This window comes from Aphelocoma coerulescens, chromosome 2, assembly GCF_041296385.1.
Source record: "Aphelocoma coerulescens isolate FSJ_1873_10779 chromosome 2, UR_Acoe_1.0, whole genome shotgun sequence".
Lineage (NCBI taxonomy): Eukaryota > Metazoa > Chordata > Aves > Passeriformes > Corvidae > Aphelocoma > Aphelocoma coerulescens.
The window spans coordinates 81618354-81642317 of NC_091015.1; the positions used below are offsets into that span (position 1 = coordinate 81618354).

General features: G+C 42.8%; 1 protein-coding gene and 1 long non-coding RNA gene across 5 annotated transcripts; one reads left to right on the forward strand and one right to left on the reverse strand.

Moving 5' to 3' along the window:
• Nucleotides 1-42: 42 nt before the first annotated feature.
• Nucleotides 43-711, reverse strand: LOC138106914 (uncharacterized). The gene is made up of 2 exons (XR_011149189.1): nt 527-711; nt 43-290 (listed from the first exon to the last, which is right to left on the reverse strand). It is a non-coding gene; the product is annotated as an uncharacterized lncRNA (long non-coding RNA).
• Nucleotides 306-23964, forward strand: LOC138106911 (MARVEL domain-containing protein 3-like). 4 transcript variants are annotated; one of them, XM_069008273.1, is made up of 4 exons: nt 306-416; nt 1956-2111; nt 5484-5653; nt 19085-23964. In XM_069008273.1, the coding sequence occupies exons 2-4, from the start codon at nt 1996-1998 to the stop codon at nt 19783-19785; spliced, it is 987 nt and encodes a 328-aa protein (XP_068864374.1). In that variant the 5' UTR covers nt 306-416; nt 1956-1995; the 3' UTR covers nt 19786-23964. The 4 variants fall into 4 exon arrangements, with proteins under 4 accessions (XP_068864374.1, XP_068864371.1, XP_068864373.1 ...); XM_069008270.1 differs by lacking the exon at nt 306-416 and adding an exon at nt 758-824; XM_069008272.1 differs by lacking the exon at nt 306-416 and adding an exon at nt 906-1284.

Here is a 23964-nt window from a genome sequence, read left to right on the forward strand (position 1 = left end):
ATGGAGGTGGCTTTAAAAAAAAACAATAAGGCAACGTGTGGGAACCTTAAATTTCAACTTTATTAACGCTCAGGTTTTATATTCTCTTGCGGTTACCAGATTCTTCCTCAGCACTGCAGGGCATGGGGACCTCATTGTATGAAATTAAAAAAAGCCCGGGCTGTCCTACACTCCGAGACACCAGCCTGTTCCCACAGATCTTTGCTCCTCCTCGTTGCCCATCCAAGGACTGGTGAAGGGTCTGGAGTGCATATCCCATGAGCAGCGGCTGAGGGAGCTGGGCACGTTACCTGGAGAAAAGGAGGCACAGGAGCGACCTTATCTACAGCTGCCTGAAAGGAGGGTGTAGCCAGGTGGGGGTCAGCGTCTTCTCCCAGGTAACCAGTGACAGGACAAGAGGACACAGGCTGCGCCAGGTGAGGTTCAGGTTGGACATCAGGAAGAATTTCTTCACTGAAAGAGTGACTGGGCATCGGAGTGGGCTACCCAGAGAGGTGGTGGACACACCATCCCAGGCGGTACTTACGGAAAGCCTGGACGCGGCACTCAGTGCCATGATCTAGCTGACCCGGCGGCTTTGGATCATAGACTGGACTTGATGATCTCAGAGATCCTTAGGTCATTTCCAACCAAACTGACTCTGTGATTTGGTGACTCCCTGATTTTGTGTCTCTCTGCTCACCTTCCCCCGCAGCCGCCGTGCCCGGGCAGGAGAGGGCAGGGCCGCCCCGGCAGGCGGGAGGGAGGGCGGCCGGGCACAGGAGGGCGGTGCCGGCGGCTCCGGGAGCTGCTGCGGGGCGGGACGGAGCTCGGCGCTCCCTCAGGTGAGGGCGGGGGGCCGCGGGCCTCGGGCCCGGGGCCGCAGGGGAGCTGGCGGCGGGGGGAAGCGAAGGGGCCCGGCGGGAGGGGCCCGGTGTGCGCCGGCTGTCCCGGGGCAGCGCCCACCCCAGGGCCTCCCCCGGGACGCCGAGGGGGTCTCGGTTCGCTGTGGTGGCGCTGCGGCGGCGGCGGCACCGACACCAGGAAGCTTTCCCTGCGGAATGGCTCCTGCCCTGCGCTGCTTCGGGGGCAAGGCGCCGTCTCTTTCCCTCTTAGATGTAAACAAATAAAAATTAATTTATTCCTTTGTATTATATTTTTATATGTTTATTTACTTTATAACACGTAAAGGAGATGGAGGAAGGTCATCAGGCCTTGATCAGTCCGAATTGAACCGACCGCAGGCGCTTCTGCGAGGATGTTGAAGGGCTGTGGTGAAGGCAAATGAATCTAAAGATTGCTCAGGTGTTTGAAGTCTGTGTTTCCCTATTTTACAGGTTTGAGCTTGGAAAGATAAAACACTTTCAGCAAATAATAACCTGGTAATATTTAATACAGACTTACCAGGGTATAGCTTCTCGCCAACTTATTTTCAGCCCAGGACAGCTTTGCCCGTACCTAATGTTTATGCAAATCACAGGCGACGTTTGGTGCTGACTCTCTTTACACCCACGGGCGCCCTCCTTTTAAAAACTCCCAGGACAAAGGTCACAGCCTGCTCTTCCAGACTTCCCTGTGCCACTAGCAGCTGTGTGCGCACTCACGCAGTGCACTGGCACTTGCTGGGCTTAATACCCTACCTGAGACACAAGATTACAGAAGCAAAGATTCAGTTCTTGGTGGACACCATGCCTTGCCCTGGCAGCAAAGGCAGGAGAGTCAAAACAGACCTAGTAAATAAGCTAAGTGCAATAAATGCCGAGTATAGAAACGTTGCATTTACTCGATGAAAAGGAAAAGGTAAAGAAAAACTTCCTGCTTTAATGAAGTTACCTTGTTTAAAGGGTTTTACTTCCTTCACTTCTTAAAGAAGTCAGTACTAATTTTGAATCAGCATGAAATGGAAGTGAGTGGTGGTCAATGAATAACTTTTAAGTGGAGCAATAAAATGAACTGGTTTTATTTCTCTGGCTCAGGAAGTTCCTTTAGAAGGAGAGAATACATCTAAGAAACAAGATGTCTCATGCTGGGAGTCGATACCAAGATAAGCAATACAGGCACCATGAGAACCATAGATCTGATAGATACAAGGAAGACAGAAGAGCAAAAAAACCATACCCATACAATGCCAGGTATGTCTTTATCTCCTAAGAGATATCACAGCAAGTTTACAATGTCTGCCTTCTCTCTGCTTTTAACTAGACTTATTTTACAATAGTAAAGAATGCTTTTACTCAGCCTTGAAAGCATGAGCCTACTGCATTTGGAACAGGGAGCTATTTTATACTCAGAAATTTAACCTTTTTTCTTTGTTTTGACCTTGAGACAGGCCAGAAGGATAGGCTGTGTAACACAGGCAGAGATGTGTATTTTCTGGGATTATCTGAATCAAGTTGGGTCATGAGTAGGTGAAGTGTGGCCATGAGTCTTACTACAGTTCCTGAAGACACTGGTCAGCAGGTGACAGCAAGCCGTGGCTTGCCAAATATGCATTGCTTAAATGAGAATGTTGCATGGCTGAGACTAGCACAGGGACTTAATGAGCTCTCAGGATGCTCTAGTTCAGCTGTGAACATGTTCCTATTGATGTGACATAGAATTACTTTCAGTAGTCGCTGTCAATAGATGAGTGCTTGTTCAAGTGTCTAAGGCTGTTGGCAGCACTTGACAGTGGGTCATCCCCTATCACCACAATGAGCAGATCAACTAATGGGTTTCCAGTGCCAATAAACTCTTAGGATATTACACTTCTCCTTCCAGCCTGGCCAGGCTGCAGCATGCTAAATGTGAGCTTAGGCTCTTCTCCTTTTAGGTCGTGCCAGTGCATGGCTGCACTATAGGAGAGGGGTCTGTAGATCTAAAGACCACTGGCAAATTTGCCATGGTGGTAGAGTGTTCATCTCTCCCATTTAGTCTCTGGGGACATGATTGTAGGGGAATTTAAGAATAAAGGCAAACAGGGAGAGGAGATAAATATAATGAAGATTATTGAAAAGCTGAAATATTGAAGTACTCCCTGATAATTTGCCTTTTAGCAAGGAAAACAGGATGAGAATAAAAGGAGCAGAGAAGAGCACTGTGTGGACTACAAGGAGTACTTATGGCTAAGTATAAAACACTTGGATAGCGGTAAAACTATTGTATTGTGAAAATAGCTAATGAATTTTTCTTCTGTCTCTCTTAAATTATGAAAAATTGAAGAGAAATGGGAACAAAGACCAGCCTTAGAATCATCCTTAGAGGCTGAATGCCTGTCCTTAGCAAAAGCAGAGATTGGCAGGCAGTATAGTTAAATTATCTTGAACATATTAGAAGTGAGAGCAGCTAATGCCAGTAACACATTAATAGCACAGTGGAGAGAAAAAGAAAAACCAAAAAGGTTGGGGGTTTGATGTGGGATTTTTTTTTCTTTCATGTATAGCATACTATAAGCAATGTGTGAAAGGCTAGCTATAAATTAAACCACCACTTTTTAATAAAGCACTTCTCTGGATTTCTTGGTTTTGCTGTTAGTTTTATATGTTTGGACATGTAGATCGAAAATTGATGGACAGACCGTAAGGGTTCACAGACATCCCTGTATCCACCAGGGATTAGAGGAAGGGAAGCTGCAGTTACAAATCTGTAACAGCCATGAAGATAATTCTTAGAGTCAAGTCAAGCATCTGGGGGCCATCAGACCCCACTAAAACGAATTGAAAAACTTTTCTGTCAGTTGTTTTGAAGGACTTTGGCTTAACCTAACAACATTTCCTCTGCTTGGTTCACATGGAGTTCTCATGGGTTTTGGTGAAAACTTTGGCTGATTGATCAGAAGACCATCAGGTCCTATAATGAAATACATGGGAAGAGTTTTGTGGAAGCTGCAGTTTGGATGCCTAATACTTTCATCCCCAATAAACTAGGCTTTCTGGCCCAGAGTATTTCTCTTTCCAAATGCATTTCTGTCTGAAACTCCTACAGCAACCTTCCTCCCACTGCTAAGGAGAATTACCTAGAATGGTAAAGTCCTCAAGGAAAACAGCAGCAGAGGTGGCCAGAATAGGCCATAGTGAGAAAAAAAAGCATCTGAAAAAAGGATCTTTTTTTCCTAATTGTACTCTGTTGCTGAATATTAGGGGTTTTTTTGTTTGATTTTTTGTTTTGTTTTGTTTTCTGGCAAGTAGCAGGAAACAATAGAGAGAAGCAGCTGCATCAGAAGTACCAAAGGGATTGCTTTCAAGTTACTGGAAGTCTTATAAATCACACAGCTTATTTAATTTATGTGACACAGCTGCACAGGATGCTTTGGTAGTTGCACAAGACACAGGACAGAGGTCAGAAAAATCAGAAATGTTTCAGCCAAATAGAGCTGTTGGCAACTAAACTCGGAGATGTTAGCATTGGTCTTGTTATTGAATGTCTTAATTAAAATGTAAAAACTACAAAGAACATGATTTAATGTGGATGAACGAGATAATATTGAGCCTGGAATTGGATGAAGATAAACCTTAGTGAAGTGCAATGATACTAGCAAACAAAACTACAGTTGAAAATGCTGATCTGTGGATAAGAAATTCAAGATAAAAACTGAATACAAAGACTTTAAAAAATAATAATGCTGAATGAGACTTAAAATACCCTTTAACAACAAACTCATCCAACTGGACCTTGAAAAAGGCAAGCTCCAATTCTCCCTCAAATGAGGGAGAAAATTTTGATTAGACCAAACACAAAAAAAATTGCAGCCAATGTTTCTTATAGCTTGAGTGTTAGCTCAGTTTAAATAGGGAAAATTGCACTTTTCCTATAAAATAATATAAATTTCACTAACTTTTAAAATCATTAGGTTTCAGATAGGGAACGTATGTCATTGCAGCAAACTGGACCATTTTGAAGTGTATCAGTGAAGAGACTAATTGAAGACAGGAGAGATTGATTTTTGTGGGGGGGAGGGTTGATTTTAGAGTCTTCTTCAAGTATCTTTAAGGACCTCAAAATATTTGAATAGGCCATTTTTTCCTAGTTTATAATCTTTATCTGTTTATTTTACTAGCTTTTATGCTTTTAAAAGGCATCTTTGTGGGAGACACTAGTTGGAAGTACAGACTTGACAAAACACCCATGAAATGGATGTGCTACTTCGCACATTTATTCTGCCAGAATCTTTCTCATTTTTATTATCTGGCCTGCTATGGACTAGATAAAATTGTTTGGTTTTCATGAAAAAGCTGTTATTTCTTGTTTCTACCTCTTGCCAATAAGCTAAACAGTTCAGCCAGCCTACCTAGTGAGTACACTATTTTCCAAAATAAGGCCCATTGAGTGCAAATATCCTTGTGAACATGGATTTATGCAAGTTTTTGGGATATTTTCTTTCAAAACAGGCAAACAAAAAAGGTCAGATGCCTGGGAAGCAAGCTAGTTGCTTCCACTAAGAGGAGCATCTGACAATTTCTCATGTTCTAATGTTCAGGAGAGACTATGACCTAATTAATAACCATCAGTCATTTACTCCATTGTAGAGCAACAGGAGACATCCGAGGTGGCCAGCACTCAAGGACTTCTCCTGTTTGCTCAGACCTCTACTCTAAAACCTCGGGAGCAGCACAGCAGTATTTTGGCCCACCACCAGAGTTTTATCCTCCCAAGGAAAGCTTCTCAATGAAGTGTTCAAAGGTATGCACAACAAGAGGTATGTGAGACTCTTACTGCCTGCCATCCACCCCTCTTCTTCTGAGGATTTCCCTTGGATTTGGTTTCTGTGTTTAGGAGCACAACAAAGTTAAGCTAGAGGACTATTAAAACAAAAGAAAACAAATTAAAACAAACAAAACAAAACAAGCCGCCAAGAACTGAGAAAATTAACTGAGAGTTATGCCATTTTAGACATCTAAAGGCAATATTTTTACAGATATTTAGATACTTGAAAATACATCTTTGGATATGCATCCAGAGCACCGGAGTGGGTCATGTGTGTAATCAGCCAGTCTGTGCAACAAGAGTTAACCTTTGGGATTTAGAAATAAAACAGACATTTGCATCTGTGAGTAATTTAAAGATGGCTGTTGAAGGTTTGATGCTAGTTTATTTCCAACACATTCTTGAGACTTTTTATCAATTCTGGATTTGCTCCAGTTATTTCTCATACATCTTTATAAAGTATCATTGTGGGAGACAAAACTGTTTTCTGGACATGAATTCAATAAAACAGTTTTGGAGAAATAATTTTGGTTTTTCATGGGTAGAAAGCAACTGCAACAAGGACAGAAAGGAGCCTTATTGTGGGAGGAAATCAGCCTTAGTAAATGCATTCCTATAAACTGAAAAAAAGAAGTAGTTAAAATATTCATTACCCCTTGAAAGTTTTCCCTCTTCCAGGTCAACGATCATTCTCACCTTGTCTGTAGGAAAGCCCCACTGCAGTCTGAGTTGAACTTGCAGCTAGGTGCAGTCTTTGGCTGATTTCTATAAATAGACTTCCAGTCTATTTCTTCTTTCTGTCCTCCAGTAGGGAAACAAATGAAGAGATTAGCTGTTGGAAGTAAATTAATGCACATAATGTTAGATATTTCTCACTCCATGTAGGAACGTTAAGTAACATACTCAGTTTGCTCTTAATATTTCTCTGTATGTGAATATGTGAACAATTTTAAGAGTGAGATGAACTATTTTGTCTTACAAATGTGTTCTGTGTATTAGTATGCAGTTTGTTTTTCATCTTCAGATGTAACTGCAACCATTAGTAAAAGTTTAATGACATGGAGCCATACTGATATTTTATCCAGATAAAATTGTATCATCAGTTTCTTCTTCAACCATACTGAATTGTTTTAACTTGTCTGAAAAGCTGCAGAAAACTCAATGCCCTATTTTATCAGAGCTTTAGAAAAATGAAGTGACAAGTTAGTTTTAGTTTTCAGTTTCACTGGTGTTTAGACTTGTGGATAGCTTAATGTGGATTTCTGTTTGTTTTTTTTTCCCTGCCATTTTCTTTTCATTATTTCAGTGCATTAAACATCATTAAGATTTTTTAAATGTCCTAGTTTTGGATGCATCAGTTGACGATGATGATTTTACTCCCACCCCTCCCCCAGGTATTGCTCAGTGTTTTCCAAAAATTTAATGTCTGATCTTGCAGGGGAGGAGGGAAAAGAGATCATGCAGAAAAGAAACCCTTTTATTAGCAACTTTATTTCAAAAAATGAAAATATATTGAAGGTTGATAAGATTATGAGAATGTTACTCCCCTGTTTAATTTTTGGAAGTACCAAGATTTAGCCGACTTTACTAGAATTGTTTTGCAGAATTCTCTATTCCCTGCAGTCATGGTAGATGTTGTAAATGAGCTACATGAATTGTTTACTAAGAAGTCAGTACATGGGAGCTGCAACACTTTAGAAGCATGAAAAGTTCCTGTAAATACTTCTTAACCATCTCTTTCTTTTGCCAATGATTTATCAGCAGTGTGGTGAAATTCCCCCTTCCCAATCACCATAATTTTAAAATAAACTAGACTTAAAGAAGGCTGGGAAATAAAGTGATGAAACACCATCTTTTCCAAAGCAGCAAAGGAAATGTGAACCTTGGTCCACTAAGTAGTTGAGCTTTGGTTTTCTTTTCTTTTGCCTAGCACACCTAGGTTATGTTCTTTATGCATTTTGGGCAGTATAGCAAACTACAGAGGAATTCTGTACAACCAGAGCGGTGAAAAGTATTTGCTTCATGCAGATAGTGCCCCCTTCATCCATGTTTTTTACCAGCTGTATCCCAAAAAACTAAAGCTAAATTTCAGAAATAAGTAGCTGGTTTTTTAGGGATCCTTTAAACAGCTTAGGACCTTAGGACACTTTAAAACCTCGTTCTTCGTTATTCCCAGCTTCCCTCCCTAATCCCTGCCCCCTTTTTTTTCCCCCTACAACCACATTAGGACAATAAACCCAGCCCAAATATAATTGAAGAAACAACTGAAACTGACCCCTTTTGCTGGTAGGAACATTTGATACCATCTAAGAAACTTCAAAACATTCTGTTCTTTTTAATCCTTTCATCTTGAAAACAGAAGGGGGAAAAAAGTATCTTAAAACATTATATGAATATACCTATTCAAAGCCATTCAGGTGGGATCACATGGATAGCAGTGCTGGATCATATGAGGCACCTCATCACTCTTCCTCCCAAACAATGGACTAAAGTACAAACTTAGGAGGACCATCAAAGTTTGGGCCAGTAGAGAGTGAGCTGTCTTCTGGAATACACTCCAGACTTTGGATTGGTGGAATTTCCTGAATTGGAAGACTGCACTCACATCTGTTGTGTTTAATACCTCTTTACAGACCTAACAAATTTGTTTAATTCTCTGCTGAATCCCTTTTTTGAATATTTGACCTTCACATTACCTAAGGATAAGGAGTTCCAGAGTTCCTTTGTGCCACTTGAAGAACTACTGTTTTGTTCCTTAAAACATTTTAAAGAAGGTGTTTCTGATTCTGATGGTATTCTAAATATCTAGTGATAATCTCATATATCCACCTTTTCCATGAGATTTATGGTTTTAGAGTGAAGTCTTCCCTTTTTCCCTGTGCCCCTATTTCTTCTTCACAGATTGAACAACAGCCAGTTCTGGTCAGTTTTCCAGTCTTATACCTTTTCCAGATCCACCACACCTTTTTGAGACGGGCTGACCAGAAATGCAGTAAAAATTCCAAAAAAAATCCCAAAAGAATCAGACATCTGCATAAAGGCTCTGGTTCTGTAATCCTATTCTAATGCTTCCTAGCTTTTTGTGTAGTGTTTGACTATCAGTGAACACTGACCTGATGTGTTCAGAGAAAGCTACCTGAAATGGAAATGCTTTGTTAGACCCCATCTGTGTGCTCTGTCGATAGGGGGATGGGTGTTTGTGGGTGTCTCTGTACAACTATGCAGGTTGCTTATTAAACACTGATTTCAATAATTTCACATTCAAGAGCTAGAGCTCTCAGCAGCCTACCAATTTTACTGTTGGCAAGCATGAAGAAATTTTTATGATTATTATTGTTAAAGCAGACTTCACCATCTCACTTTTCAATCTTTTCAATTCATTAGTCTGTGCATCTACCATAGTATTTTGGTATGTATTTTTGAGCTGAACCTGTTTAGAACCTCCACTTACAGCTCTTTGGGCCATATTGCAGAGCAGACCCAGGGTGCACAAACTGTATTTTCTTTGGATAAAACCAAAGGAGAGGGTGAGCTGTAACTACTAGCAGACACTCTGCCCTTTGGACCAAACTAGAGCCAAAATGAAGTACTTCCCTCTCCCCAGAAAATGTCTATCCTGTAGCCCCTGTGTCTTCAGCTCTACCTGTTTGACTTTGCAGATCCCCTCCCACTGCACTGCCAACATGGGCATGCTGGTGACAGGCAACACAAACCAGAGATTACTCCCTTAACCCTAGTTGCCTGAAAACTGGCTGTTTCCTTTTTATTATCCTTTAACCACTGCTAACCTGTGAGAGGATTGTTTATCTCACAGGATCTTGTGTCATTTAAAGGCACTACCTTTCTTCAGGTATCTGCTGGTTCTTTCAAGTGACTTCCCTATAACAAACTTTTGAGTATTCCCTGCTATGCTGTCTTTATGTCTAGTTTCTATATATTGGGTTATTTTCCATAGAAAAGCTACACTTGTGGGCCTGCAGATTACAGATCAAAAGGCAGTAGAAACACAGAAGTCTACAGTAGTGAAGAAGATTTAGGGAACAGCTTATAGACTGGTGTCAAACTGCCTAGATGCACTATATAATTTATGGGAATTTGAAATAAACTGTGATAAAGACAAACCTTTCATTAACTAAGGAGCTGCTGCTTGCTATAGCCATTTTTTACCACTTATACCCAATATCTTATACATGCCATTTAAAGCAGCACATGTTGAAAACAACAAGAATTTTTTGACGTGGGAATTCTTAGAGCTGAAATTCTGTCAGAAGAAGCATTCAATTTGCTTTTCACAGTGCAGGTAAAATTTCTGTAGTTCTCTCTTCTGTGTAGAAAACCTAAATTAGTAATCATTTTGCCTTCCAAAGAACCCCCCTAGATATATTTGAAAATATAACCAGATTCAGTGCTTTTGTTTGGCAGCCAGAATGAGAAAAGTGTTCAAGGCTGGCTGCCATCCTTCACCTCAGTGAGAGGAAAATCCGAGTTGAACCCAAGAGTGAATTGCTGATTGTAAATTGGTCACAGATACTTGGTCACTTGACCTTAAAAACTTTCAGTTTTCTTTTCATTGTGTATGTTGGTGTGAAAGAGGTGGAGCAATGCAATTCTAGGATGATGCCTCCTGTAGTTTTGCTTAAACAGGAATGGTAAACTAAGTTTCTCCCATCTGTGGTCAGTACATGACTCAGAAAATTGCCTGTCCTTTTGCCTTTATAGGATTGTACTGTGCTGGTCATGATTCCTGAGCAAATAACTTTTTTTTTTTTTTTCTAACTTCTCAACCCATTTGGTCTTTAAGGGAGACAACACTAAAAAGATTACAAAACAGTTTGTGGGGGAGCAAGTATAATTGAATCCCTGTTCTTTGCTGCTATGAATACAGCTTTGCACCTTGAGTAGTGTCAGATTTCTTAAGCATATTGTAGGCACTTCCAAACAATCATGCCTTTAACCTACATTCTAACATCCACAATTGTTAAAACCTTCAGACCAATTTCCTCTCAGAAAAAGACAGCATTATGGTTTGTAGCAACATGAAAAGTCTCCAATTTCAAGCATAGCCAGGAGGAAATATCAAACTGAATTTATTTGGAGGAGGAAATAGAATTAGGGAGTAACAATGACTTTCTCCAGGATACATTCATGCACTAACAAGCCAGCATTAATTCAAATGTAAACATCTATAAGCTTTTGCTTTTACAAAAGCTTTTGTTTTTCCCCCCATACCTATGCCTGCTGGGAAATACTCATAGACTAGAGAAAAATACTGAGATGAAAAGTCAGCCTAGACACAGGGTTCACACTAACAGAGACTAGCTTTGAGTTATGCCATTGTTCTCAACCATAATACTGCTGTTGTTTCTCTGCTGTGTTACGTTGTGATACTGTTCCTCTTGGAGTCAGACATCGGAGCAGGAGGGGAAAAACGTTTTGTAGAGCACTTGTATCCCTTTCAGTGCTGCAGAGATGTCGGGGGAGAATAGTGGTCTGCAAGAGGCATTGGACAAAAGTCAAAAATCTGCTGTAGCTTCAGGTATGCATGTTCAAAAACACTGAAGGGTCATTAAATGAGCATAGTGCAGGTAACTCTCTGGGTGAGAGCAAGCATTTCACAACTACATTCAGCAGCACGTTGCATCTTTTTGGCAATGCAGGACACCCACATTTCTGTGGGGGCACCCAACAGGATTAGAAACTGTTGTATTTTGTAGTCACCATCTTCACATTTTGCCCCCACAGTGTACTGTGCTTATTAGCTCCTTTCAGTTGTGCTCAAAGCTGGTATACACTGTTCCTGTGGCAGTTAATTTCCATGTATTCTGCCTAAGAAGGGAGCACTAGGGTCCCTTATAGTCTCATTGTAATTAGATGGCTTCCCCTTCTATCTGTTACAAAGTATATTTTAAATACAGTGTGACTAACAGACTGAAATTGCCATCAAGTTTTTCAATCTTGTAATTGTGAAGACAGACAATATTAGTGGGAATTGGATGCAGCTGTGCAGATTAAAATAATCCCAGCTATTCAAAATGCTTAATTAAAGTAGCACAGTAACAAGATACAGCAGCAGAGCTGCAGGTAACCTTCCTTCCTGTTCTTATGTTAAAGTATTTCATTTGGAGCTCAGTCCTCTTTGCTGTGAAATACAAACAGCCTTGAGTAGTTGGCTCTATAAAAACATGCAGGGGAGCTACACCACTTGCAGATGCCAAATCCTACCTTTAGAAAACTGTTGCCTTGCCAACACACGGGACTTCACTCTGCCCACGTTTTCATATGAAATTATTTTCATCCACCTTTTGGCATTGTGCTAACATGTACATGATTGTTTTTAGAGAAGGGAGAACTGCAACTGAGATGACTCACTAAAGTTGGCAGGGGAAGATACTGGCAAAGGTGCTAGTAGCTGTTAGGTGTGTGTTAGACTCCAGTCCATGTTTCCCATACCGGCTAATCTTAGTTAGGTTTGCTCGCTGCCATTACAGAAGAAGAGTTACACCGTCTTTCCTGTAAGAGAACTAGGATTGTCTTCCCCACATCTGACCCAAATTATGGGAACAAAGGAAAACTCTTCTCTTTAAAAAGTGGCTCTCAAAGCCAATTGATACAGCAGACAGACTATCTATTGAATGTAGCTCTATTTCTTGAGCAGGTGATCCTAGCTCTCTTAAAGGAGAAAAATCCACTCAGACAGGAATGTTGCTCACCAAGTGTGACAACCCACAATTGGTAAAGTGAATAAGAAGCTTGGGTTCACAGGTGCCTCCAGCCTGACCCACCTTCAGCCAGACTATGATTACTTAAAGAGCAATAACACCCCAATCTTTGTACTTTCTAAAGGTGGCTTAGTTTCAGTTCAAACAGAGGGAGTGGCCATGGAAAGTTGGCATACAGAACAGGAGTGTTTCATTGTTTTCTGAACTCTTTTTAAAAAAACTCCTGCAAACTGGTTTCAATACCAAGACACTTGTTTACTACTTGAAAGAACTATTTGTACATTAAGAAAAAAATAATAAAAAAGGCCATTTCCTGAAATGCAGAATGCGAGGTGACCATACAGAGACCTACCAGTGCTACAAATAGAATACAGCCTTTTACAGTTGTTATATGTAAGCAGTACTGTCAAATACTAAAGTTTAATGCAAGATCTTTTGCTTCCCACCCTCTGCAAAATTAGGAAAGATGACTCATGCTCAATTAGCAGGAGAGAAATCAAGAATATTCTAGAAGTGATGCTTTAAAGAACTACTGGGTACAAGTAAACCATAGCTGTTGTTCCCAGGCAAGGGCTGGGTTGTATTGAAACTGTGTCTTACAGTGGTGGGAAAATATGGGGATAGAGGATGATGCAGTACTTCTACAATGTAATTCCACCCTTTCCTGTGAAAATTGGACAGCACTGTTCAGAGGATGGGAGGGTATTAAGCAAAAAGAATAGAGCAGGTGGGATAGTTGTTCTTTAAGGGAAGAGGGTACACATAAAAACAGGATAATACATTTGGATCTGACCACTCTGTGAACGTAAGATTTCTCTGAGTCATTCAAACCAAGGCTGGTCATCCTTTGAGATTTCCTAACAGAGTGATTATCTTGACTAAAGAGAGACAACATATTAAAAGGTAATAGTAATGTTTTTTTATAGAGCACATAAATCACTTAATTTTCCCAGTTCTAAACTATTTTTTTCAGTGATTTCCAGTAAGACGGATATCTCAAATGAGCATAAGTGTGTTGGGCACATCCGTGCAATTTAAATTCAGTTGGCTCTGAGTATGTGCATCCCTTGGGTCCTCTGAAAAGCCAAGATTTTGTTGGTGTTACATTGCCTAATTCTTGTGTTTTAGGGTTGGGTTGTTTTTTTTTTTCTGCCTTTGATTTTAGCATGACTTAGTGAAAGCTAAATCCCACCATTGGCTGAAGAACACAGAGACCTGTGAAAATAATAGTGGTGTGGGGGCTTGGGGGGCATTCCTTTGTTTATGACAAAGCTGTGTATTGCCCTTACTCTGCATCAGTGAAGCTGGTTGAATTCTTGTTACTGGTTTCAGTAAGATCTTGCTTTCTACATAAAGTGAATAATACCGTTAGAAAGATATTTTAACATCTTTGCATCCAGATTTTATATTTTTGACCTCTTGCAACTGTTGTCTTCATTTCTTTTCCCTTTTACAGTTCTCCTCTGTTTTGGTTCCTCCCCACTTCAGTCATATTCTGTCCCCTTCTAAAAGCAGAGCCAAATCCTGCTTTACTTTCACATTTTCTCCCTTCTCCTTATCTTTTTCCTCCTGCCACCAACTCAGTTTAGCAGAGAGGTGACCAAAGCTGCACTGAGCTGTGCCTTCAGTCTCTGGGGAATGCCCAACCTGCACTGGCAAGAGATGTTCTGCATCTGAGATCCTTTTCAGGACTGACTGCTGCTTTTGTAAGTCACTCTATATGGTCAAAATACTTGCCTGCTCCTTTGTGGGGGGTAAAAAAAATAAATAAAAAGAAATACTACCTCTGAAAAGAAGAAAGCTACCCAAACTGGGGGGAAAAAAGAACCAAATGACAACTTTCAGTGAAAACGGCTCAGAGAATGATTTTTCATGCATGTGTTGTAGCTTCTAACTCCTCGCTTCCCTTCTCCTGGAGCGACCCCTAATGGGATGTGACATGGGCGCCACTGACCTTTGTGTCACTAGCCCTGCCACCGGGGTCCAGGTGTCCAAGAGTGGCAGCCACGCACCCCCCAGGATGCCCCTGGGTTCTGCTGGTCCCAGTGGTACGTGGTCTAAAAAGGAAGCAGAGGGAGAAGGCAAGGCAGAACGGAGGATGGTAGACATAGAATACCTTGGAAGTACACAGCAGTGTTGACTGAAGAGGAGGGAATGACACCAAGAGACAGGAGGAGTCATCCATGTACATTCAGCAGAGGAAGAAGGTGACTGCTGTGCCAGACACAGTGGAGGGAGACACTCTGAAGGTCTTTTCCATTAGTCAGGCCCTCATGGGGTCAGGGGAGTGCAACAGAAAGAGCCAGAACTGTTTGTCCTGAAAATTCATTTATGGCAGCTGCAGAAACAAAGGAACAAACAAGAATTTGCCATTTTACTTTATGTACACATGTAGACACGCACCACGACCTCCACACCTGAACATCGGGGCTGTCCTGCCACAGTGCCTGGATGAAAATTCCTCTTTACAGCTTCTGGCACATGAGACTTGAGTCCTCAGCTGAGTTACTGGGTACCACACATTCAGCCACAGTGTGTTTTTATGAGGCAGAGCATGCAGACTTAGCAGCTCACCTCACCTGAGAAGGAGAGTTTCTTGTCTTTCTCTGGTCCTGGCTGTTATTGCCCTTGTAAAACTCATGCCAACACGAATGCTCATATATGCTGTGAATCACCTCAAGTTGCTAAAGCTGTAGAAATAAACTAGCAGCACACAAGAAAAAAGTTAGTCTCCTGCTATTTTAATTTACTTAAACAGCTCTTGGAAGGGCCTAACGTGAAGCTGGAGGGGGTAGGGGAGAAAAGTAGTGACTGCCCAGCCAAGGGTGGGAGCTGTTAAAGTCAGCTACCTGTGGGTCTGTACCCTTAACCAGCCCACCTGGCTGCTTTGCTGGATAGTCAAGGCCACCATTTGACAGAAGATAAAACCATTGTTCAGTGGGCTGATACCATGGAAATAGCCTAGCAAGGAAAAGAAAGGGAAAGAAAAAGTGAATAGTAAATAAACAGTATAAATTGGAAGGCTGCTGTTTGTTCTAGCAGGAAACCTACTCACAGCAGAAGACAACTGGATTCACGCAAAATTAATGAGTATGAGACATTGAAGTTACTGTCCACTGCAGATTTAGATTTTTTTATGGAATGAATGAAACAATTCTGTGGAAAGCTCTGGCAACACCCACTGTTTTCTAGATTGCGGCCATTCTCCTCACCTTCAGTGCTGAAAAGCAGTGCGGGAAAGAAGCATGGGAAAGGAAATAGCAATCCAGGATCCCTGACAGGAGTCCTGTAATTTGTTCAGTAAGGAGAGGGTTAGTTCCCAAAGCCAGCTTTTCACTGTGCTGATATTAATACAGATACAAATGTGCTGATTTTAATGCAAATGAGTAACATTTTAGATAAATCCAAAGATGTTGAACCTGAGAAAGGAAAAAAATAACCAAACCAAAAGAATTTTGAGCTGTTCAGACCTCCTGTCATTTTACACTTAAATCTTGCAATGCATTCATTGTTGCGTGGGATTAGAGAATTACTGTAGAGATAAGACACTTCCCCATAGGAAGACCTTTTGGCAGTCTGGTTTCTGCAGGTATAACTCCAAGATGACATGGCTAACTGGCCTGTGAAAGCAGAAATGGCAGCACAGATTCGGAAGTGCAGCTTGTAACTCAATCCTTTCTGCCAGGAGCACACTGCTTGACACAGGTCACCGCTGGGATGTGTGTGAGCATACCTTGGCAGAGCTAAGATTCAAAACTTAACTGTCCTTTCATTCCTTACTTCTCAAATCTCTCTGTCCTGTTTATACTACTAGGATTTGGTATTGGCTTGTATCTATCACAGATTAAGGTTGCACGAGGCTTTTGGGGTTCCTGGATCAGAACATACTGTAGGGCTTAATATTTCCATCAAAGCCCTGATGATTATACAAGGTCTTAGGCATTTCCACTGATTGTCTGCTCTGTTCGTAAACCCAGCTGGCTGTCATCATAGACCTGTAATTCATTCTACATACTGCTTTTAATTTTAGAATTGTCTTTAGTGCAGGAGGCTTTGTTATTGCACTTTCTTTAACAAAAAAAAAATCGTTAATCCAAATGATAAAAGTGACTGATGGAGTCGCTGCTGATGAACCTCTCTCCATTGTTTAGTCACTCTAATCAATTCTACAAGCAGGCATGTGTTACAACTGTGCAGGTACATACAAAACCTGTCCAACCTGAATGCCCTGTCTAAGGGAATTTTTCAGGCATGCCTTTAAAGCATCTACAGCTGCAGTTAAAAATACAGTAGACCTGCACTGATCACATTTTTCATCCTATTGTCAATCAGCTCAGCAAAGTTAAGGGGTGGCATACAGAACATGTGTGAACACACAGAAAGTTTTGGAATAGCATCATTGAGGATTGGGGTCAGTTATAAATGTGGGGAGGTTAGCAGCAGGCAGTGACTACTTTGACAACAGAAAACTGCCTTTTCCAAAGCTCAGCAAGGTAATGAAGAGGAAAAGATGCTCTGCAGGTCAAAGGGCCTCAGTACACATAGATGAAAAGGAAATTCTGAAGTCAGCAGCTGACTGATCATGAATTCCCAACTACTAAGTTGCCAAACATACTTACAATTTATGTTTCCCTTAATCAAATGGTCCTTCCTCCATGTAGACTTGTAAGAACTGTTTCCTGGTGGAGCATCTATTAAATCAATAATCAGCCTCTAAAAAGGGAAGTGCCCTTCTACATCCAACACAGTCCAAGGGCTCTGAGGATCTAAGTTGACTCCCTGTATTTGGAAGGCATAATGTACAACTCAACTGAGCAGACAAAAAAAAAAAACCTGATTGAGTTCCAATTAATGTTCTGCACAGCTACTATTCTTTCAAAATACTATGAACAGTCCTAGTAAAGTGATGCCTCTTTACCTATTAAAAATGATGAGTGTTTTGGCTGCATGGCTTGAATTTGGTACAAGGAGTTCCAAATTCTAACTTCAGGGCCAAAATTTAAATTTCTCTTTATGTTAACTCCACAGATATCTCCTTTGAAATATTTGAGGCCTCCTGAACAGATTTGCTAACTAGCATGGTTATTGCCCCACTTCACAGAAATGGTTGTGCAGAAGGGTCAAAGAAAAGGCACACTGTCATGCAGAAATCAGCATCACCTCTGAAGAACACATGCACAGAAGTGCTCACTTGGTTCCTCTTGAACAAGGGGAACAATTTTGTCTGCTCTAACACTACCTTCCTGTGCAGAGCAAGTGGCAGCAGGAAAGGACTCATTACCTTAGCCCTTTGTGGAGGAAGTAAGAAGGGGCAGAATGGGAATATCCGATAATCCTTCATTGTGGCTGTCACTGGCTTTCTTTGGTTAGAAGCATCTGGCAGCACAAGAGAGGAATTTGTTTAACTCCCTTGCGTTCCTGCTTCAGCCCTTCCTTTTCAAGCCCATACAGCCTTGACAACAACTGAGCCATTGCTCAAGAGGGAAATGCCATGTGGATCAGCGCTAGCAGCATGAAATGAAAGTCTACGTGCAAACCACAGATCCTGCCCCACTTTAAAGACAAATATAGGACCACTGTGTCGAGCATCTTACATTCTTGGCTGTCAGACAGCAATGGAATAATAAGATTCACAATTCTGTAATTAACTTCAGAACTTTGGAGCAAGACTCCTGACACGCTAAGGGTTTTCATTTCTCCAGTAGGCAACTCTAGCTGTGCTACGCTTCAACATCCATCATGTTTACTAATCTTAGTCTGACCCCTAGTGAGCTGTCACAGAATAATCAGATTTATCAAACGAGGCACTTTCCTGAGAGGCAGCTACCACAAAAATAAGTAATTACTCCCCTTCGTGGTTCTGGGTTTTGTTTGTATTTTTGCCCTTAAAAATACTTGGTTGCTATTACTAGTAGACGAACATAAGAAAAAGTGGAGAGTCAGCTCAGAAGCTGTAAGGCTTTCTTCTGAAGGTCAGCGTGTGAAAGAGCACATATGACCAAATTCAGTATCTAATTCACTTAATTTATCTCTGCATATAAGGTGGGTTTTGCATCCTTCCGCTCCTTCTTCTTTTTTGTTTTTTGTTTGTTTGTTTTGTGCAATCAAAAACTGCTTCTTCAGAGTTATGAAGAGATTTTTGTCTCTGAAGGAGAGGAAGTGCAAGTTGCATCTGGTTAGACAGTAAGTTTAAATTAACAAATACTTCCACAAAAAAAAAAAAAAAGGTGTAAGTTAAAGCAGTAAACACATTTTGAAGGAGCTAAATAACTTGCACGATTTTTCAAGCCATTAGAAGCTTCTAGGTTTTTGTCAGCTTCAACCTCAGCATTTTGTTCATACTGGTTATTTCTTGCTCAGTGTGTTTATGCCAAGTAGTTACAGGCCAAAATACAATCACTGTGCGCTTGCCTTGGCAGTAACACAAGCACAGTAAAATTTTTATGGATTTTTTTTCATTGCATGAAGATCCATCTATCAAGCACACTGACAAATTAAAAAAAGTAATTTGCCCAACCTCCAAAATGTACTCACGAGAGTTCAGGCTTCTCTTTTTTTTTTTCCAAGCGCTTTTCTGTAGCTGTAGCCAAGAGGAATATCTCAGTATTTGTACTCTCTGTCTATGGTTTTGGTGTACTTCTGTCACCCACAATTTGCACAAGATGTGGCTTTGACACCTATTCCCATATTTCTGCTTCTTCCAGGCATTTTGAAGTTTGTGGAAATCACGGTTAACCTCCTGGTGCTGATTTGTGTGGCTGCTTCCCAAGCCTCCGTTGCAGGCTTCACGTCCCTTGGAGGCTTCGGATCCTTTAACCTGAATTCGGCCTACAGTCCCTTTGAGGGCACAGAACTGCAAGAGGTGAGGGAGCTGGACATGCAGTTCACTCAGATGAGAGCCCCTTGCGTGTATGGTGGAGTGGCCTTCACCTTAACAATGGCCGCGCTCACCCTCGTCTTCCTCGTCGTGGGGGCAAAACCCATCCAGCAGCTCCGGACAGGGCTGCTGGCAGGCGAATGTGCCTTCAGCCTGCTGGCTGGCATGGCCTACCTAGCAGCCGTGGGGCTCTACCTGCACTTTGTCAGGCAGGTGAACGCCACCGAGGTGTGCAGGAGGCGGGAGCGGCTCTACGCGCGCCGTGGCTACACCTCCATGAGCTGCACTGTGCAGGGCGGCGACGCGGCCGTCGGCCTGTTTGGTGTCGTTGCTTCCTGCCTGTACTTTGCCAGCTTTGTGGTCTGCACCTTTGCTATCCGCACCGTCCGGGCCTTCCAGCGCCATGCAGCCAAGGCTCAGCACAGCCCCAAGGGCAGCATTAGGGGCAGAGGCGTCAGAAACCACCACACCACGCACAAGACCTCTGAAAGCTCCCACAACATCCAGGCTCTTGCCACGTTAGTGTGAGGTCAGCTCTGGGACTGAGAGGAGAACTGAGGCTTTGGCAAAGGATGGACACTGGCAAACAGGCGACCAGCCCACAGTGTGTTTTCCTGCAAGGTGCTGAAGTGTGTATTGAATCACCAGTTATAACTATGCTGCTACAATGTGACGTAATAAAATTGACATTGAGTGACTGTATTAACAAAGTTTTTTGCACTGGTCTCTCAAGCTGGACTCCTGCATTTAAAATGCATTTGATTGTAATGTGTTCATCCTGCACAGAGCAAATCCAAACAGCAGTGGACTTTTAACAGGTTACAACTGTGTTGCTGCCAAACTTGTGCTAACAACCACTTCCTTTCCTCTCCCGTGACAGGGAATTGAATAATACACAGCTAAGACAGGCAACCTTCAACAGATCCTGTGCCTGTTGTGCGTCCTGTTCCTTTATCCTGCAGTGCTTACAAAGCAAAGAACACCCGAGTGCTTCTCTGAATCACGTCCAAAGTTACACTTGTGACCTGTTTTGCCTGGGCTAGTGAAGCGTTTTATCTTTTGGGTCACGGGGGCTGACACATGCCAATCATGTGCTCCCTGAGGAATGCCGCTGGGAGGAACTAGCTGCAATGTCAAAGCCAGCATTCAAGGCCCTTATCCAGTTTCCTACTAGATTTTCCCATCTCACCGACTGCAGATCAGAACCTGAGAGGCATCACACTGGTCAGGTATCAGCTGGTAGTAAAGATACCATTTGCTTCTGTAAGCACCTAAACAAGGTTTGGCTTGCTGACTCCACAGCCAGTGGTGGGCAGAGCTCAAATCAGGAACATGCTGCCTGCCCTGGGAATGCTATAGCAATGACAGAAAGTACATGCATCCTTCCAATATCTAAACAGGCAAAGCATGAATGAACAGCAGTAATTGTCTGCCCCAGGGTTGAGAAAATAAATTTCAGAGAACATCTTTCAGGAGTCCTTTGTTTGGGGCAGATGAAATAGATCACTGGTCTTCAAAGAGGAGAGTGTAAGAAAAAGAAAAGTCTGTTCTTCAAGTGCATAAGATCTGTCAGCTTGAGAGGAGGGAAGATTCTGGCCATTTTCATTCTTTCCAGTTTTGTCTGGCTCACAGTCATTGCCCAGATGAGGCTTTTTTGAACCATAGTAGTTTATTTATTGCATACTTACACATATGTATACACACACAGAGAGATCTCAAAGGATTGTGTTTGAGGCCAAATGAGAAAACATTATGGTTCTGATTAGAAGTGATTACATGAGCCTTTGCAGTAACTATCATTTATATAATTCCTTAAACATCTCTTTAACACTTTGAACACCAAGAAGCTCCGTAGCATTATTATGCTTATGGAGAGACAAGAATAGAGTTTTTCCAAACTTGGTATGACTCACAGTCATCATAGAGTCAGGAAATTAGGACTTTGATTTCTAGCTCTGCCCAAGCTCAGACCTTCTCTCAAGTGCTGTAATTGGCTGGAAAGTCTTTTCCAGCGATGTCTGGCATGCAGCTAAAGCTGCAGTGACCATTTGTTAGACATCTCTGCCTGCACGCTTGTTCTGTGCTACCTCTACACCTTGCACAGTTTGAATGCAGGCTTAGTTACATGTTCTCACTGTTTTTAACTTACACAAACAGCAAAAAGCAGCACCTTGAAGTGACAAACTCAGACGACTAGAAAATGCTGCAGGTAAGAAGGCATAAATTTTACCGCAGTCCTTAAGTACATTAAGGTGTAATACAAGAGCAGAGATTTTCTAGCAGACGGATATGACTAAGGCTGCAACAGGCTGTCAACCCCAGCTACCATTGCAGGTGGTCCTTTTTCCGGGGCAGATTAGTCTTCTCACCTTCTGCTGGAGATGGATGTGCCTCACCACTACCTCTGAGCAGCGACTGCCCATTAGTACAGGACAATAATCCACATTGGGACCAGTAAACAAAGGAAGGGCAAATGGCTCCTGTCAGCCCTACCATTTCTTTGAGCTTTTCCCTGCTGCCTGCCCTGTGCATACGTGTCTGTGCATCACCTGCATGCAGCCTTCAAGGTCAGCACTGAAAACAAGCTCAGCTGTTTCTCTGACACAGCCCCTGATAGCCCAGTTTCACCTGCAGCTGCGCACAGTCATCACCCTCAGTCCCTCTTTGGTAAGGGGGATCCTCAGGGGGTATCCAGCTTGCCCTGTGATGATCACAGCTCCTCACCTGTTGGGGCCCTCCCCCCTGCTGTGGGGTCCTGGGAGAGGGGCCCTGGGGGAGACACGGGGTTTCCCTGCCCCTGGTCAGCCTCGTTCCCCATTGGTTGTTTTGTGTTCCCCTGCACGGACAAGGACCCTCGGGTCCCATGATTGAGCAGTTCCTGGGCAGATCCCGACCAGGTGGCTGGAGAAATAAACATCTCTGAAACATCTAGCAAGAATCGGTCCATAGATATTTCTTTCCCATGGGCCTTGTTGTCTCATACACGTGTTGCAGTATCTGCACTGTAACAAATGGTGGGTAACGCGAGCAGAACGATCCCCGATCCCTAAGGACAGCGACTGATTTGTGAGTAAACTCTGGATTTCTCTTCTTGTTTTGTTTTGCTGTTCCATCTCTAAACTATGGAGGAACCATGGAAGGACTCTTGGCTCTCAGAACTGCATATGGACATTTATCTTAAACTTGAAAAGATTCTTGAACAACAATTTGTAAATTTTAGCTTAATTCAAGCTCAAAAGGAACTGAAACATTTCCTTTCATGGTTGTTTAAGAACTTTTTCTACGTTTCTTGGGATTTGATTCTTACCAAAGACTTTTGGAACACTGTTTGGACACAGTTAATTTCTGAGTCAAAATATATGCCGATGGAAGAATATTTTCATGAATATTATTTAATTACCGAGACTGTTGAGCAATGTCAGCTGTGTCCTGGCGAAGGGAAGCCTGCTCAGGGACCGTGTGGCCTCAGCCACGTGCACCGAGCGCTCTGCGAGCAGCAGCGAGGCAGATCCTGCGCGCGGGCGGAGCCACGCGAGCCACAGTGTCGGCAGCAGAGCGAGGTGCAGCGGGAGCGGCGCGCCCGGCCCTGCACAGCGCGTGGTGGAGCGAGCCCCGTGAACGCCCGACCGAGAGGGGCGGTGCGCGGGCAGCGGGTGGCGGCGGTGGAGAGGAGCCGCACCCAGCCCAGACACGCGCCGGAGCAGCGCCGCTCGGAGGGCACGGAGCAGCCTCAACATGGGGGCCCGACCGAGACATTGGAGTCGGCGAGGCGGCAGCCAGGTGGGACCAGCAGCCACAACAAACACACAAGCACGTGACAGGAGAAGTTGTAGCCACAAAAATCACAGGAACTGTGAAATGGTACAATGCCAAAAACAACTATGGATTTATAACACGAGATGATACAGGGGAAGACTTATTCATCCATAGAACTGCCATTAAAAGGAATAACCCTAAAAATTACCTGCAAAGTGTAGGAGATGGGGAAGTTGTACAATTTGACATAGTACAAGGAAAGAAGGGTTTACAAGCAGCAAATGTTACTGGGCCTGGAGGTATTCCCGTCAAAGGCAGCTGTTATGCACAAAATTATAAACAACATCCATCCCAGCAACTTCCCTACCCACAACCTACTTTCCCCTTTTACCCTATACCCAATATGAGCCCTTTCCTAAGTTTACCCCATCCCAGTTTATTCCTAATCTGTTTTTCACCCCATGGCTTCCCTATACAATTCCCTTTCCCTACAACTCGTCTCCGATGCCAAGGGGGGAATGAAAAGGGGGAGGGAAGAAATTAAACCCTCTCCTGCCTCAGTTTCCCCACAAAGCATGCTCAGAGAGTCCTGTCTCCCTTCTGTCAGCCTTAAGATGTTCCAGAGAATCTGTTTGGACATTTAAAGACTCAGGAGGGTGGCTTGTTTTGTTTTGAAACTGTCGTTGTTGTTTTCAATGTTAAGTTTTAAATCTCTTTTGTTAAAAATAAACGGTGAAATGTCGGGGTCCCTTCCCCCCTGGCATGTGGTCCTGGGAGAGGGGCCCTGGACAGGAGGCACGGGGTTTCCCTGCCCCTGGTCAGCCTCATTCCCCGTTGTTTTGTGTTCCCTTGCGTGGGCAAGGACCCTCGGGTCCCGTGATTGAGCAGTTCCTGGGCAGATCCCGGCCATGCGGCTGGAGAAATAAACATCTCTGAAACATCTACCGAGAA